Source organism: Arachis hypogaea, chromosome 8, assembly GCF_003086295.3.
Source record: "Arachis hypogaea cultivar Tifrunner chromosome 8, arahy.Tifrunner.gnm2.J5K5, whole genome shotgun sequence".
Lineage (NCBI taxonomy): Eukaryota > Viridiplantae > Streptophyta > Magnoliopsida > Fabales > Fabaceae > Arachis > Arachis hypogaea.
In genome coordinates, this window is record NC_092043.1 from 4,526,467 (window position 1) to 4,544,959 (window position 18,493).

An 18,493-nucleotide genomic window follows, 5' to 3' on the forward strand; every position below is an offset into this window, starting at 1 on the left:
TGGTTTTTATAATGCTTAATGTGTATGTAATAAAAAGACATTATATTATGACATACAATGATAGCATCCATATTCACAAATATTTAATATATGACACCTAAAATAGTATATAATGCCTTCGCATCTTTAGTGAGACTTTCATATCTTTTTTAGTAGTTTACTTAGGATTAATTTAAAGTTCATATGTTTTAACTGAAATTTTCATAACTAACCATACATTTAGATTTTTTTATAATTATTGTGTATTCAAAATTATTCTTCAAAGAAATCAAGTGAAAAGAGGCAAACAGAGAAGCAACCATGAAAGAACCAAAGTTGAAATGCCCAACGAAAAAAGAGAAAGAGGTGGTGCCCAACTTCAAGATTTGAAGTCTGACTTCAACCATCAATCCCAACAAGGGAATCAAGTCTAGCGCCTAAATGGGCACTCAACTAAAGATATCCCAAGCCCAACGCCCAATATCAAAGCCCGGCGCCTTCGACTACAAAATGAAGTATGGCACCAATCACTCAAGTCCAGCGCCAAGCCTATGGTCCTCTTCCAGGATGTTCTAATTCAGCTCAGAGATTCAAGATTGTTTGCTTCTTCTAGAAAGATAAGAATTAGTTTCAATTTGAATTTGAATGGTTGTTCTGGTTTTCTTATCCTTCAAAAGATAAGACAAGATTAGATTTAGTTTTTAAATTTGAATTCTAGGATAGGATTTAGAATATAAATAAGTGAACGATGGTTCAAATAGAGATAATCGAGGATCCTCAGATCCCGAACATCTTGTATCAAGCATTTCATTAGCTTTTGTTTTTCTGTTTATTAGGAGTAACTAACTCTCTTTTGTTAACGATTAGGAGCTCTATTTGATTTTCATGGAACGGTAATCTATTTTTTTATTTTGATTTATGCATTAATACATTTTTAAGATTGAGTTTCGCTCTTCATTTTTTAATGATTAGAAGTATCGGAAAAAATTAAAATTGGAGCTAGCTTGAAATCATTCTCATCATTTTCAATTATCTAGGACCAACTTTTGAATATATGACATTCATTCAGCTAAGAATAGCTATGAATATGATGTAACGTTAATCGAAATTGTGCTTAACCTCTGTTTCTTAATTAATTGACCAAAAAATTGGCGATTAAATAAGATAAAGAGAAATTAAATTTTCAAGAGACTGGGATTTGATGATATATAATTTGTTGTGAAAGTATTTACACGAATCAAAGTAAATAAATATGAGGATTTCCTTTTCTAAAAGTTAAATATCTCCGAAGTCTTTAACATCTTTATTCACTTTTATTTCTTTAAACTCATAAGTATTCATTCATTCACACCGAATACTCTCCTTTACTGTTCTTTCCTATTTCAAGATTTACATTCTTCCTCTTGTAAATGTTCGATCGATTTAATTAGAAGATTCAATTAGGAATTGCTTGATCAATCCTTTATTCCTCGTAGAAACAATATCCACTCACTGTGGTATTACTTGGAGTGATTTGGTGCACTTGGCAATATTCAATTTTTGGCTCATCAGTATAAAACCCCTATCTTCAATGAAATTTATGAAAATCTTATATATGTTCCAATCCAAATAGACATGATTTTCTAGTGGAGAAAAATTTTCTCTATGGCTAACGAAAAAAAAAAATCATTCTTCTAAGTACATGCACGAGATTAGGACTGGAGGTGATACGTGCTCAGGAAGGCATTTTCATCATGTTAGAGACAAGGGATAGAATGGTAATCTTATCATATTCAAGGATCTAAATACTAGAAGAATTATGCCATGCCAATCTTGGACATCAAGGAAATCAAGAGCTCGTCTCAAAAATAGCGGTGCTAAAATGGCGGCAGCTCATAAGGCCCATTGGGCTAAGTCAGAACAGTAAGAAGCCCAATAATGCTTTTCAAATTCATGGGAGGAATAATTTATCATGAAAATTCGAATTTTGTAGGCCTTTGTTTTAGTTTGTTTTGTGGTTAAAGTTTATTAGAAGGTTTGTTTTAGTTTTGATTTGTTTAGTAGTATTTTTAGGAATTTTAAATTTTAAATCAAATCTGATCTATATTAATTAAGATCAAATCTGATTTAAATTTTAAAATCTTACCTTATATTTTTGTTAGTTTGTTAGGGCCTATTTAAACACCTTTGGTGAGACAATTTGGGAAACCTTTTGATGAATTAAAACTTTCTTAGTGCTTTATGCACGTTTTATTGTGTGAGAAGTGAGGTGAGTGATTCGCATGCTTGTTGCATGGAGAAGATTGAGTGGTTTAATTTTCGTCCCGCTGATCTAGGTTGTCAATGACAAGTTTTTTGAAGGTATAATAGGAAAAACCTTTCGGGTGACCTAGGTTGCTAAAAACAAGTTTTTTAGAGGTCTAGTAGAAAAACTCCCTTTATCTATCCTTTTAAATTCTTATCAGGAGGTGATTAGGATTTGATTAGAAACCGATAGATCATAATCCATTATTAAAAAAGTATGAGGAACAGAATAAATGATGAGTTAATTGATGGCTTCTTACTTGATGAACTTAATATAAATATAGAGGTTGTAGAAGATATAGATTCCATGCAAATTTTTAAGTCTTTGTTGAGTTTGTTGTAGAAAAAAATCTCCATATTCTCGATCATCGTGGTAGCATAATTCAAAGAGGATAATTCTCCAACAATATATGAATGAAATTTGTGAATTTTTGTTGAAGGGTTTCGAATGAGAGTGAGGAAATGATAAAAGATATAGATTTTTTTATAATAAAGTGAAAAAAGTATACAAATGAAACAACAGCCCATAGAAGAGATAGGTCACATAACATTTTTATGTAAAAAATAGGAATGGAATGAAAAAGAAAAGACTCAAATGACTTAGATATGTGCAGATTGTATTAGAAAAATCTAACTCGCAATTAGATAAAATCTTCGATCTAAATCGTCATTTTACAATCTCTATAAAGTTTTCTATGTTTGATATTTAGAAATATCTATTAGATACAAATTTATAAAAAATTGAGTTAGCCTTGAAACTATGTTTAAACCAAGTCAAATTGAATAACTATAGTTTCAGATATTTATAGAATACTAATAGTATGTTAGGCTAATTGATTACACTAATTTTCTATTATAAATTTATAACAAATTTATCTACCTAATTAAATTTAAATCTGATTTTGAACTGAATTCAGACAATATAATTTTATCATCTTTTCATATAATCATATCATCTTTTCATATAATCAGATTATTTAGATCCAATCAATACTAAAATTAGTGTTGCCATATTTTCAAATTTTAAATATGTTAATTTTTTTAAGTACATTATCTTCTAAGTTTTTCTTGAGTTTAAATTTTAAATTAATATAAATTTAACTAATTAATTATCAAATAATAAATATGATCCAAAACAACTAAGATATTACAGGATATGTACAAGTAAAGAGGCAATATAATGTTCAATATTTAACTGAAATCTCATTAGTAAACTCATTTTCTATTATCTTGACAGGAGAAAAAAAAATAAAAAGAAACAAAAGAATCATTTTTTATTACCCAAAAAAATGTCTGCAAGTCATAAAAGAAGAAAATAGCAGCATTTTGTGAGAGACTTATGATAGAACACATTCCCCAACCCTTAAACAAGCTCGCAGCATTTTCTTCCCCTAACCTGCTACTTACTATAGTACAACGCATGCACAAAAGTTACATTGCCATAACGCTTGCAATTACCACTATGTTGTAGTGACTGACTGAGTAGCTCTAATTTTGCTGATTTCCACACTCCTACTATTAGGTCGAAAATGTATCATAAAAATATAGTGAAATAACAAGCCAACTTGCATGCATATGCTACAATCGGATTTTGTTTAAACTATAACCAGTTAACCACTAGAATTTACTTCCAGCACCAGCTGCAATCGCTAATAACGAGATTTCATATTTCACCAGTACCAAGTGGCTCCCTTGAGGTATCGCCAGAAGCCCACGCATGATAATCCTTCACTAACTGCTTACAGGAATTTGACAAAAAATAATATAAAATAAGAAAAATGAATAAGATGTGTCATAAAAATTATTGGGGTAATAAGAAAGAAATTATACGCAAACATACTTTCAATATTGAACCATAAACTCTAAGAAGAATCTGTGAACACTTTTGTTTTCTTTTTAACCCGGAAATGCACCTCAAATATGTCTCAGCAACTCAATCTACACAACTATTTGGTGATGACAGGTAATGCCGCCGTTCAGGTGAGTAACAGCAAGTTTGAACAATTTGTACAAAAATTGGCTAAGTTGGATGGTAACAAATAGGATGAAGTAGAATATTCAAAGGAAGACTTCTTCAAAGGAGATGGCAGCGAGCAAAAGTATGATGGGGTAGAGCTCACCATGAAATCTCTTCAGGTTTCACTCAAAAGCCTTAACGGCAGAATGGAAACGTCACACTTCCGAATGGTCCCATCACTAGAGCACGAGCAAAGAAATTCAAGGAGAGTTTTAAAAATTTGACAACACTCATACGTGAGGAATTAAGAAAGTTCTAACCAAGAGAGAAAAGACAAGGCTTTTGAGTGAAAGGCATAAATTATTATTAATTTTCAAAATTATTAGATCTATATTTTAGTTTGCTTTGTTATTAAAGTTTATTAGAAGATTTGATTTGCTTAATAGTATTTTTAAAGAATTTAAATTTAAATCAAATCTAATCTATTCTAATAAGATCAAATCTAATTTAAATTATCTTATCTTATTTTTTATCTAGTTTGTTAGGAATCTATTTAAACACTTTCTGTGAGACAATTTACATTTTTTTTTATGAATAAAATTTTCAATTGCTTTATGTACGTTTTTATTCTGTGATTAAGTGTTTGTTTGGGCGTCATTAAATCCATAAAAATATATTTTTTCAATGAAAAAAATACTTTTTTATTTTTTAGTGTGTTTGGCAAATTTCTAATAATAAAACTAAAAGCACTAGAAAAAAAATCATTTATTTTGAAATGTTAAGATTTACATCTTTTTTTAAGAGATCTTTTTTCTTTTAAAAAAGATGTTTTTAAAAATAAATGAATAAAAAAATATTTTTATCTTATTTTACCCAAACATAATTGATAGATAAAAAAATCTTTTTACATGAGATATCCAAATATAAAATCACTTTTACCAAAAATGGCGTCCAGACAAACCCTAAGTGAAGTGAGTGATTTGTTACGCTTGTTGTATGAAGAAGATTGAAAAATCCAACATAAGGTGATTCTGTGTGATGGTTTCTTCAACTTTAGCCTTCTGATCCAGGTTGTCAAGGACAAGTTCTTTGAAAGTCTAATAGAAAATTCCTTCCAGTGACCTAAATTGCTAAGAACAAATATGTTAGAGGTATAGTAAAAAAATCTATCCTCCTCTTTAATAATTCAAATTATTTCATTAAGGTTTTCAACTGCCAATTTTGTTTCATCCTACTGCTTCCACTACTTTTCTACACCCTTTCGTTCCCGTGGTGTCCTTTCTTATTCTTCTTCCTTCTCCCTTCCATTCCTTCCACTAGGACTTTAATTTGTCTTTATTAAACTCCTTAAATTTATCATCTGTGATAGATAAATTCTTATTTATTTACACATTCTATGGTTCTTGTTTAGTCTCTGTTTTTCTCTTTAATTGCTGCAGATTTACTTTAGAGAAAAAAAAAACAATTATTATTAAATTGTTTCTGTAATTACTATAGTCTACAAAAAAGACATCGCCCAAAAAAAGTTGAAAAAAAAAAGATCAATTATACAGTTTTCAATCTTTTTTTCAAGATTCTACAAAAAAAAAAATCGATCACAAATTTTTCACATTTGCCTTTAGCTTTTCCAGAATTACTTTGGGTTTAATTAAAATTCAAATTTTTCTAATTTGTATCACCATAGTGTCACTCATTGTTTTCTTTCCTATGTCACATACTTTAGTTGTCTCAAATTAAAAGTATCTATCATTCAAATTATCTTAGTTTGGTGCTTCAATTTTTTATTTTCTGAAGTGCAACTTATTAATGCAATCCAAGAAAAGAAAACAAGAGCGGTGAGATCAAAAGAGGATAAAAGCCAGAAATTGAGTGTAAACACAAGTGTTCTAATCCGAGTAATACACGTGAAAAGAGTGTTGTGAGGTAGTTCCCATTTCTCATGAAATATGTGAAGCACTATGGGTAGAAAAAATCCTACAAGAACTAAAAGTTCTCATTTCTCCACAAATGAGATTGTATTGTGACAATAAATCTGCAATTTCTATTTCTCATAATCCAGTGTTGCATGATAGAACTAAACATGTTGAAGAGATTGAGAGAGGACAGATTTGCATCTCATATGTTCCAACCACGTAACAATTAGCAGATGTTCTAATTAAAGGATTACCCAAAAAGACTTTTGATAACATAATAAGCAAGCTGATAATGAATGATATCTTCAAGCCAGCTTGAGGGGGAGCGTTGACTAGATCAAATCAAAATCAGATTCATAATTTCTTTCATGAATCTTTTATGTAAATAGAATTAGTTATAAATATTTTTTTTTGTTTAACTTAATTTTAGGGATTTTATTATTAGAAATCTTTTCTTTATTTTAGACTATTTTCTAATTATTTTAGACTATTTTCTTTATTTCTATTTTTCTTTAGTTATAAATCTCTTCTTTCCTATTTTATAATTATTTCTATTTCTGTAATTTCTCTATAAAGAAAATGATTTCCTGTACATTTGATAGAATATTATATTCAAACACTTCAACTAAAAAACATGCAACCTATTCCAGATCCATTTCAGTTCTTAAAAAATCACTACATAAATGAAATTGTTTTCTAGAAAACTGAGCTCATAAACCATTAGTGCTCTATATCATATTAGTTTAGAATACAACACAAAATGATATTGTCAAATTCGTTTTCAACTTGGCCACAAGTACATAATTACAAGTATACAAGCAACGAGCACCGCGTCCATGAACTCTTCCCCCCCCCCCCCCCCCCAACCTTTATTGCATTTTAAAGCTCTTCCTAAACCTAAGTTGGTATTTTCAAAGAAGTCAAAACACAAAAATCTTTCTTTTAAGAATTTTGACATAAGGTCATTACAAATCAGCTTTTAAAATACAAATAATCTTTCAAATCTCACATATTCATAGTTTAACAAGCATAAGCTAATAAAAAAATAATTCAATAAAGACGACCTATTGCTCTATGATGCAATGAAATGCTACTTGTCACCTAAGATTAAAATCTAAGAAAAAGTGCCAACATTGTTCATAAAGAAAATAAGGAATTCATATTCAGAATAGTAATGTCTAACATAGCACAAACCAAAATAACAATTATCACATATTTTCAGAGATTCATTAGAGCAACACAAGTACTTAGATAAATAACTCAGAGCAGATAGCATCTTGTGCAACTCAATTAGCCCCCACGACCGCTACAGTCCCATAACAAAGGGAGCTAGTACTTTAGAATTATCTGTTGAATTCTTTTTCAACTTTTATACCATAGATGAGTTATTTCCATGAATGTGAATTCCTTAGGATGACACAATATCATCTTTAGAGCAGCATATGAACCAGAATATCATAATTAAACCACATTCTTGTGATGACACAAAATATCATGTATAGAGCATACACAGCCAGAAAATCATAACTAATTCAACCACATACTAAAACTATGGGACTCTAACAAAGTGAATTATGCAAGAAAATTTAAACCAGAAGTATCATTCAACCTCAATGTACCACTCTAGGAAAGACATATTTCATGCACATGTCAGCAGTAATATTAAAACAGTAATCACAGGAAAGCAAAAGGAAGATTCGAATGATAGAGTTGAGGACGCAATAATTGGACAGGAAAAATCCCACCCTTGCCATTTAGCTATGTGAGGAAAAAAGTGAGGCAGCGAAGAATGAAGGAGACTGAGCCAGCTAATGTAACCACCTTGCCATCTGGCAATGAGAGTGTGGAGGGAATCTGAAATTCCTTTAGGAGACATTGCAGGAGCAGAGAGGTCAGACCTTGAGAATTAGACTCGGAACCTTAGGAATGAGGATGGTTCTTGAAATCCTATCACCACTTTTTCCTTCCATTTCTATTTTCATACAGCTTTCAATGCATCAATTGGATAATGGTGAAACCTCTCTGGTACACTCCATTTTCTCCATTTTTCTGTTGCTTTTGCATTGCTTTATTTCTTACCTATGATACCAGTTGTTACAGAATGAGAGCTAGGGTCTAAAGTTTATGTCCCCAAAACTTCAATCCTGGCTTTTTTTTTTACTCTTTTTCTTTTGTCATTATTCTTTTGTCCATAGGGGCAGGACTGGGTATTTAAAAGGACCAAAAGAATATTATCATTGCTTTTATATTTTTTGCCCAAAACAGGCACCAACCATTAATAAGTACAAAGTAACACCACTTCGGAAAATTTAGGTTGCATGCACAAGCAGAAATGGCTAAAATTAAAACCTAAAGGCCTCATACTTTTTTCTTGAGATCATGTTTGAAATCATCTCTTAAAAGCTTCATGAGAAGCATGGCTCTTTCGTCAAAGTTCCAAACAAAACAGCATGGCACCGATGCGTTCTAAAATCCCACTCATCCTTTTGATGTGTTTCGAGATATGATCTCAAACTATCCTAGCATTTTTTCTTTTTCATCAGCAACTTCTGAAACACTCAGTTAGATGATTTATGCGGCTTTTAATGTGTTTCGATGATATTTTCATTAAGAACAAAAGCATAATTTGAAGCAATGTGCTAAAATACAACGGATAATAAAGTCACCTTCACATTCATTTGGGACATTATACATAATAAAACTTGATTCACCTTGTATTGAAGTAATATTATAATATCAAATCCAAATAATTAAAATTTGGAAATTCCTACGTATGCTTTTTTAATAAATACTTTCTATGCCCAAAAAACAAAGGGGTACTTATAGGCACACTCAACCTCTCTTAATAAGGTCTTGCAGCCCCCTTCTCTCTCCGTCAAATTATAAACCCTCTTAATAAGGGGTTAGATGCAAGGAAATTCATTATTAACCACCATGCGGCCGACATGCCAGGCAGGGGGCCTCTCTTTTCATTTAAATTCTTAAAGTCTCAATATTTTCTTCAAAAGAAAATAAAATTAAGATTAAAACAAACCTGTGACATAAACCGGGGAAGCATAATCCTAAGTATTTGTTCAAGGACCTGAGTTCCAGCAGATTCAATCGCTTGCTTTGGTATTACTCGGAAGGCGAAAGGAATTTCAATGCTTACCTGGGTACCACAAAAAAAAAATCCGAACAAAATTTTAACTAATATATGTTGGGGGGGGGGGGGGGGAGACGTGGGAAGCGATGAATAGAAAAATGCAAGTTACTGGTAGAAAATGACTAGTACCTCAATTAAAGTATCTGATGTGAGTTTATGCACCAATGACATGTCAGAATCACTGTCACATGATATCCGGTTCACCATTAAAGCTGCATTACCATCTTAAAGTATTGAAAAGGCATTCCAGAAAGTAGAATAAACCGAATAGTATGACTTTGTGCAGATTTTTTTTTTTAACCTTTCCTCATTAAGGGCACAACTGCACAAGAGTTTATAATCATAGTGTTTGCAGATTACAATGGAGATAGCTAGTAAACTTCATCAAAAAGCAGTAATAAGCGGAACAAGGATCAGCTTTTATGGTAAGTATTTGAAAGTCATTCTATGTTTTAGTTTGCAAACAGACGGACAACAGTACCTACAAGCCAAAAGCTTCACAAGAGAGAGAACCCATTCTACCTTGCTATGTTATTGTGGAGAAAAATAGGAGAAAGAACTCATTGCTTTCATTTCATCCAAAAAGAGGTATATATAGAGATATCTATCATAAATGCTAAAGTTCTAACTACCAACTGCATGTTGACTTTCAACACTCCTCCTCAAGCTTGAGGATATAGAATTATAGACCATAATACCAAGTTTGTTATATAAGTAACTTATTCTGAGGCCTCTTAAAGCCATAGTTAAAATATCTACCAATTGGTCATTTGGAATAACAAAACTTGTGGTGATATCTCCACATAGAATCATTTGTCTCTAGTAAAATAGCAGTCAACCTTGATGTGTTTAGTCCTCTCATAAAAGGCTGGATTATAGGCAATACACAGACCTGCACATACAAGACTGATAGACTCTTCTTCTAAATTGGAATTCTTCAAGAAGTTGCTTCAGCCACATAAGTTCACATAAAGTTAATGCAATAGCACGATATTTTACCTCAGCACTAGATCATCCAACCGCATCTTGTGTAAGGAGGAGAATTTAGAATAGGGAAAAAAATTATTCATTCTGAGGGAAATTAGGAAGAATCAAGAGGGAGAGAGATAATTCAATTGATAGAATTCTAAAGAAAGAAAGATACAAATTACTCAATTCATGGTTACCTCATTCTAGTACTACTATTCTATTTATAGTAAATTCTACTCCTAATGAGAATTTTGTTAATTAGAATATAGACCCATTTTTACTAACATTACATTCCCCTTAATGTCAAGGTAGTAGAAAAAATTAAATCCTAATTAAAATATAAATTCTTATAACAAATAATAAAAATAATAGTTACTCTTAAAAATAATATTTTCTATCTTATTCTATTCTACTGCTAAAAAAAACAAAATTACTACCAAAATCCCATTGTTTAAAATAAATTGAGTCCACTTAAACTAAGTTGGTATACCAAAATCTTCTATGACCTGCACATTAGAGATTGAGCCCAAAATGAATAAGGTTAGGCCCAAGATTCCAAAGCAGAACCCTAATGTGGCTTCACCCTCAACTTCCTTCCAGAACATTCTCTTATCACAAGCCACTCCCTCGCCGCCCAACCACACCACCGCTGGAGCATGTCTATGGTTCCCTCCAATCACCACCTCGCACTTCTTCCTTGCCCGCGACCCACCGCTGTACCAACAACCGCGTGTGCCACCATCAATGTCGCCACCGCTGGAGAACTCGAGGCTTGTCGCCTCCGCATCACGATCCCAGGGAAACGATGCCTCCATGAGTGGTGGTGGCCTAGCCACCATCGGAAGTCCGTGACTGAACCCAGGAAATCGGAGATCTCAGCCTTTCCCCGTCGCTGCTCCATTAAGGTAAATGGAAGCCATTTCGTCTTCGTTGCTCCGCTTTCCTTCTTGACGATGCCGTCCTCGGTGCCGCTATTGGTCGTGCTTCGCCCACCGCCACTCCTCTGAGTGGTTCTGCCGCCGTCGATATCGCTGTCTTCCTCGACCGGTTTTGTTCCCCTCCAGGTACGACCGTCGGCATCCAGAGATTGCGTTCCAGCGTACAGCTAAATTGGTTCCGAAATCAGAAACTCCGATTGCAGATTTGGAATTCTAGTTGATTCCTTCTCTAATTCTGCACCTTCAGAATCTGAATTGTGGCTGAAATGGAAGGCTGAGAATGTTGTATTAGAATGCTCTTCTGTTGTAGTAATTTGAATGTTTTTCAATTCGGTTGTTCTTGTTACTGGAAGAATATTTTTCTAATGCGTTTGAAGAAAGAATATTCGTGCAATTAAAGACATATGATGGGGCCACAACTAGTGTGAACACTCAAGGTGGTGTGACAGAGTAATTTCCTATTGGTATAGGATTATACCAGGGATCATCCTTACGTCCATACCTTTTTACATTAGTCTTGGAAATATTCATAGACCACATCCAAGAACCTGTGCCATGATACATGTGTTTTACCGATGATATTGTCCTTATGGAAGAGTCAAGGGAAGATCTAAATAAGAAGTTGGACTTATGGAAAAAAGCTATAGAAGTGTATGGTCTGCGCATAAGCCGTAGCAAGACGGAATATATGGAATGTAAGTTCGGTCTGAGAAGGGAAAACCCTAATATAGAGGTGAAGATTGGAGAAAATATCCTACGAAAAGTTAAAAGATTGGATGCATTATACAGGATAATAGAGAAATTGAACATGATATAGATCATAGGATCCAAGCAGATTGGTCAAAATGGCGGAGTGCATCTAGTTTTATATGTGACAAAAATGTGCCTTTAAAACTTAAAGATAAATTCTATCGCACTGCTATAAGACCGGCTATGCTTTATGGTACGGAGTGTTGGGCGACCAAAAAGGAACATGAATATATACTGAGTGTGACAAAAATGAAGATGTTGAGATGGATGAGTGGTTATACGCGATTGGATAAAATAAGAAACGAAGATATAAGAGAGAGAATTGGAGTAGCACCCATTGTGGAAAACATGGTAGAATCGCATCTTAGGTGGTTTGGACATGTGATAAAAAGACCGACAGAACATCCAATCAGGAGAGTGGATGAGATGAAAGATGGACAAGAGGTGAAAGGCAGAGGAAGACCTAAGAAAACCATCCATGAGATAGTCAAACAAGATCTACATGTAAACAATTTCTCTATAGACATGATACATGACAGAGCTCAATAGCGTCGTTTGATTCATGTAGCCGACCCAGCTAGTGAGACAAGACTTTGTTGTTGTTGTTGTGAATTTGAAATTCTGGATATGGAATTGTTAATGCATCCTGTAATTTTGTTGATGAATTGTTGTAGATCTAAATCTGTTGTTGGGATGTTAGGTGGGGTTTGGAACAGAGACAGACACAGAGAGACTGAGACTGAGGCAGAGACTGAGAGATAGAGATTGAAATAAGTCTTAGTATTGTGTTTGGAGTAAAGTGGGAGATAAAGACTGAAATATGAATAAATCTCTAATTTAATTTGCACAAAGGGTAAAATTGGAATTAATTAATTGAAATGGAAGTATTTTAGGTATAAAATGTTATTAAAGTTTCAATCTCCGTCTCCAAATATTTCAGTTCCCTGTGTCCCCACTTTTTGGAGGTATTGAAATACTAAAATTTTGGGAACAGAGATTGAAATTTTAATACCAATCTCTGAGCCAAACAAACATAATATTGAATCACAGTCTCCGTCGCATTACCTCAAAACAAACGCTACCTTATTGTTGGCTTTTACATTTTTGAAAATGGATATTTCCATCATTATTCATAAAATTTTGTTAAATAAAATGCATCCCAAAGAGTTTGAGGATCATCAAAGATAATATCTCTATCGATATAATTTTCCAATCCATTGAGAAAATTCTTCAATTTTTCAGCATTATTCAAACCCAAACGTTGAGCATAAGATAAAAAAAGCTATAAAATACGCAACTACACTTCCAATTTGCTCCATTAGAGGTGAGATCACTAACCTACCATGAGAATGGAAAATGTTGGTCAATGAAAGCACCAATGTGAAGAGGAGAATTTAGAATAGGGAAAGAATTAATCATTCAGAGGAAAATTAGAAGGAAGAATCAAAAGGGAGAGAGATAATTCTATTGATAAAATTCCAAAGAAAGAAAAATATAAATTATTCAATTCAGGGTTACCTCAATTTATTATTACTATTCTATTTATAATAAATTCTACTCCTAATGAGAATTTTTTAATTGGACTATAGGTCCATTTTTATTCCTAACATCTTGTTTTTTACTTTTCCAAGAGATAAGATTGCCAGGTATAAACACAATTCCCCAAGATGCATAAGGATTCACCTGGAGCTTTAGGAATAGAGATAGAAGACAAAGACGACAAACAAATATAGTAGTTGAAAGAGACACGATGCTAACTCAAAGCAACATAATGTGGAGAAAGGTTATGGGAAACGTATACCTTTGCGAAGGGCAATAGGAAGGCAAAAGAGATTGGGCCAGATCCGACAAAAAGAGAATGGATCCTTTTGGTACACAACGAGTTTTCTCGCTAGGCTCTGATATCATGTTAATTCAAAGAAAATAGGAGAAAGATCTCATTGTTTTCATGTCATCCAAAAAGAGGTATATATATAGAGATATCTATCAACTATTATCAAAAATGCTAAGTTACTAACTATCAACTACATGCATAAATGCTAAGCTGCTAACTATCAACCATCAACTACATCCTGACTAACAGTACTGAATATTTAAACCTTGATAACTCTATCAATTTGAAAAACAGTAAATAAATAAATAAAAAGAAAACAATAATAACAACAACAACAACTAGCTGCTAGTGAATCCCAACAACAGTTCAATCAATAGCATTAAAGATGTATAAGTCCAACAACAATCATATCAATATAATATGGGCAATAAAAAGGCTGATAATACTATATAAGCACCCAAAATCAATGTCTATGAACTCATAAACCTTTGAACAATAAATAAAAAAAATTTGTGCTTTTAGAATATAAGAGAATATTTTTGTTCTAAATGCCCAAAAACAACCATAACAGACACAAAATTAACACATCACGGATACATCCAAAATATTTCAAATTTCAAAGTTAATTAAATCATATTATCAATTGTATCATGAGCTGGCAAGGGTCACATTTACCTGTGATAATGATATTATTGTTTTAGTTAAAGATATTAATTTGTTAGTTTTCTTAGTAAACAATGCATACTAAAATGATTTAGAAAAGAGGGATATTTTGCAACAACAGAAACTCGTTTGAGAGAACATACAGGATCTTAGACTATTAGAATTTAGCTTTGAGTTTTGATTTTGGAGTAAAACTGTAAAAGGGAAAACAGGACGGGCTTGAACTGTACTCACATTTCAGACCATTCCTTCCCTTGCCTTAAAAGAATTAAACTACTAACACAAATTTACCCTTAAAGTTCCAGGTCTAACATCAAAGCAATATCATCATATCCATGCTATATAACATATTTGTGCCTTATCACATATGTATTTCATACTTCATATAACAAATTCTCCAGTTTAAAAGAAATGAAGCACATGATTGCTCATAGTATGGACGAGTTAGCATCGTTTCCTTAAGTGCCAACATATTAGAACTGACCCAAAGCCAGAATGGGCAAAAGTTGTAGACATTTCAAAGTTAAAAGCTCAAGATAATGATTTTCTGAATGGTAGGGTCAATCAAGGTAACAATCACCTTATTCCAAACATCTCACCTACACTGAGACAAACGTAAAATGAACGAGTAAATAGATAAAAGTACACCTGAAAGAGTTTGGAATAGACAAAAAATACACACTAAGATTCATAATATCAAAGTATACCCCAAAGATTATTTTCAATGGACAAAAATACACGCCAAAGATTCGTAAATATCAAACACTTACTAATAGTATAACACTTTTGTCTATTGAAAACAATCTCTGAGGTGTACTTTTGTATTTAGGAATATTTAGTGTGTACTTTTGTCCATCCCAAACTCCTTCATGTGTATTTTGTTCATTTGTTCAAACTAGAATTTTAAATTTACCCAAAAAATTATTAAAAAAATCAATAACTTTCTGGTTTCTACATAGATTGTAATATGCAGCAAACAGTAAAACTCACCATCAAATTTGTCATTCTGAGAAGCCACCATGGGCGAGCCCTCCAGCTGTCAACAATGGTAAAACCACAAATAAACATGATACGAAATGCAGATTAAAAAGAGAAAAAGATCAAATTATTAAATAAAAATGGCAGCCCAACCTGACGCTTGGCCGATTCTACAACTTGAACCACCTGACCTTAAGGACACAGAGACAAGTAAAAGTAAAAATAGAAGAGGAATAAGAGAACCACACCTTGCAGGACAAGAGCTTGATGCAACAACCATCAGGTTGTTCTTCCACCTTAACAAGCAAAACCGGAATAACCTCAAAGTTGAAGAACTTAAACCCGTAAACGTAACACCTGAAGGTGTTATCATTCACGCGTTCAATCCTCTCCGCGTCTAACACAGAATACTGACTAGCCGGCAACCGCATGTACTCAACTACAAGCACCCAAAAGAAAATGAGATAACTGAAACGTCAAAATCATGAATCCAACGAATTTACCCAAATTACAAGCATTATAAAGACAAAGTGAAAGAAAGGGTAACTATCAAACTCTCTAACATTACTTAGTGGACGTTCGAGTTGCCTAACGGAAATGGACTCCTTACGCCGAGCAACGAACCGGGCTTTCTCGGTGAGAGCTGCTGAAGCACGAAGGGAAAGGCGAGGGGACTGTAAAAAGCATTGGGTGCACAACGATGCAGCAGGGAACGAATACGGAACGGAAGGACCCAGCGAGGCGTTGCCCAGTGCCATCCCAAAGAGGTTGGTTTAGGTTGGTTTAAAAGAGGATAGCGCTAGTGACTGCGAAAGACCGGAAGATGTGGTCAGAAAGAGGGAACAAAGACTTCCTTTAACAAAGGAAAGGAAAGAATTATCGGCTTTGATTTTTTAAGATAAACGGCGCAGAATTTATAGTTACTTTTTCTTTTTATTTCTTTTTTACTTGGATGGAAAAGTCAAATTTCGGTAATTAATTTGGAAAAAGCTTGTGGAGTTAAGATACTTAACTAGGTTTAGTATTTGAAAGAGACAAAAAGTCTTCCAAAAATGTTATCAACAAAAAAGGTTTTTTTATAATTTAAAAATACGATAAAAATAATTAATAAATATTATATTTTTTATAGATAATAAAAAAAGTTTTGTATTTAACAAATAATATATTTATTTAATTTAAATTTTTGTAATAATATTTAAAAAGTACACAAAAAATTCGAATAGATTTTTATTTTTATTTTCCAAAAGAAAATCTCATTCACAATGAATTTTTTTAAAAAAATTACTTGATATAAAATTACCAAATTTAAAAGTAAAAGGTGTTCTACCCTGACACAAATGTAGCCAAGTCCATTAAGGATAAAGGCTCCAAAGGTGGCCTCCTCCAATTAGCCAACCTCATGAGAGGTTGGATGTGATAAGAAAGTTCAATTCCACTTATCTAAATAAGTAACTACCTCCTTAAATATCTCTTACTATCTCTACCCCCTTTACAAGGTAGATCTCAACAAACTCCTAAGATAAAGGGAATGGTTATCCACTATCAAATGTGGAACTACTCTGAAAGGTGATTATCTATTCTACTATAAATACACTGACATCCCTCACGTATATTCAAGTTTCAATCTACTAAAAACCTGCTGAAATCCCTTGCCAACTTAAGCATCGGAGTCTCTTGCAGGTACCACCCCCACCTCCTCGCGAGGAACTCGGACAGCAGCATCTAGGCACTAGAACAAGTCGAACGCTACTTCAGAAGGAGTCTGGATCTCACGTCTAAGCCCAAATCACCATTTCAGGTAATTCTCGGAACATTGGCACCGCTATCGGAGACTTAGAGCTCAACCCTTGATAATGGCAGACAATCAATACGAAGATGGTCACATGGCGTCTGAGTCAGAACTAGAGCCCCACCACAATGACCTCACACTAGCACAACCTCCATCTGCCCGAAGATGAAGAAACTCTCCTTCTAACGGAAATACTAGGGTAAGTCCACGGCCATCGCGGACGATTAGAGCAACTCGAACTGGAAGCTGAACGACAACGAAATGCAGAATGAAAATTGCGAAGGAAGGTACGACGACGAAAAGAGCTGGAAGAAAAGCTCTTAAGGTTGGAGACTGATCTCCGAAGGCGAAGTAACTCTAATCGTTGAGGGATAAGGAAGCAATCAAGTAGATCAGGAGGAAAGCCCTTTGGGAGGTGAAGATCCGTTTGTTGATGAGATCATGGAGCCAGGGTTCCAAAAATCTTCAAAACCCCCGATATGGATCCCTATGACAGAACGACCGACCCGAGACACCATCTTAGCAACTTCAAAAGTTGAATGTACCTAGCCAACGCCTTTAATGCTACTCGCTGCAAAGCCTTCCCAACGACTCTGACCAAAGCCACGATGAAGTGGTTTGATAACTTACCTCATAAGTCAGAAACTTGTTTTGATGACCTCTAAGGAAGTTCCTTACTAGATTCTTAATTCAGAAAGATAAAGTGAAGCATGTCCCAAGCTTGCTAGGGGTCAAACAAGAAGTTGGAAAGACACTCCGAGATTATATAGAAAGGTTCGACAAAGCGTTCTTGGAAATACAAAACTTACCTACTAAAGCAGTGATAATGGGATTAGTTAATGGTTCTAAAGAAGGGTCGTTCTCTCAATCCATATCCAAGCGACACCCGGGTTCCTTGTACGAAGTACAAGAATAGGTAGAAAAATACATTAACATGAAGAAAAATTCTCGACTAAGAGAACCACTCTCGAGGCCCAACCTACCCTATCCACCTCGAGAAAAGGAGAAAGAAGCCAAGAAAAAAGAGGATACAACTTAGAAAAACTTCGAAGGTATCATAATTATACTCCTAGTGCGGAATTTACAATCCTCAACTAACCGACAAGTGCATCAGATCGTACCAAATAATAAACTCAGGTGAGTGAGTATCAATCCCATGAGAATTAATGGAGTAAGCAAGCAATTATTGATTAGTTGTTCTAGTTATACAGGTTAAAATAAGAGGGTTGATTATCAAATAACATGAAAGATAGTAAAGTAAGAAAAGCAAACAATAAACGTTGATAAAACGATAT

At 33.6% G+C, this 18,493-nt stretch overlaps 1 protein-coding gene across 2 annotated transcripts; it reads right to left on the reverse strand.

Moving 5' to 3' along the window:
• Nucleotides 1-3,511: 3,511 nt before the first annotated feature.
• Nucleotides 3,512-16,318, reverse strand: LOC112705750 (uncharacterized). Of its 2 annotated transcripts, XM_025756690.3 has the most exons (6): nt 15,978-16,318; nt 15,658-15,848; nt 15,422-15,467; nt 9,407-9,489; nt 9,167-9,283; nt 3,512-3,997 (listed from the first exon to the last, which is right to left on the reverse strand). In XM_025756690.3, the coding sequence occupies exons 1-6, from the start codon at nt 16,165-16,167 to the stop codon at nt 3,926-3,928; spliced, it is 699 nt and encodes a 232-aa protein (XP_025612475.1). In that variant the 5' UTR covers nt 16,168-16,318; the 3' UTR covers nt 3,512-3,925. The 2 variants fall into 2 exon arrangements, with proteins under 2 accessions (XP_025612475.1, XP_072056517.1); XM_072200416.1 differs by lacking the exons at nt 3,512-3,997; nt 9,167-9,283 and adding an exon at nt 13,736-13,832 and having other exon boundaries at nt 9,410-9,599.
• Nucleotides 16,319-18,493: the final 2,175 nt, after the last annotated feature.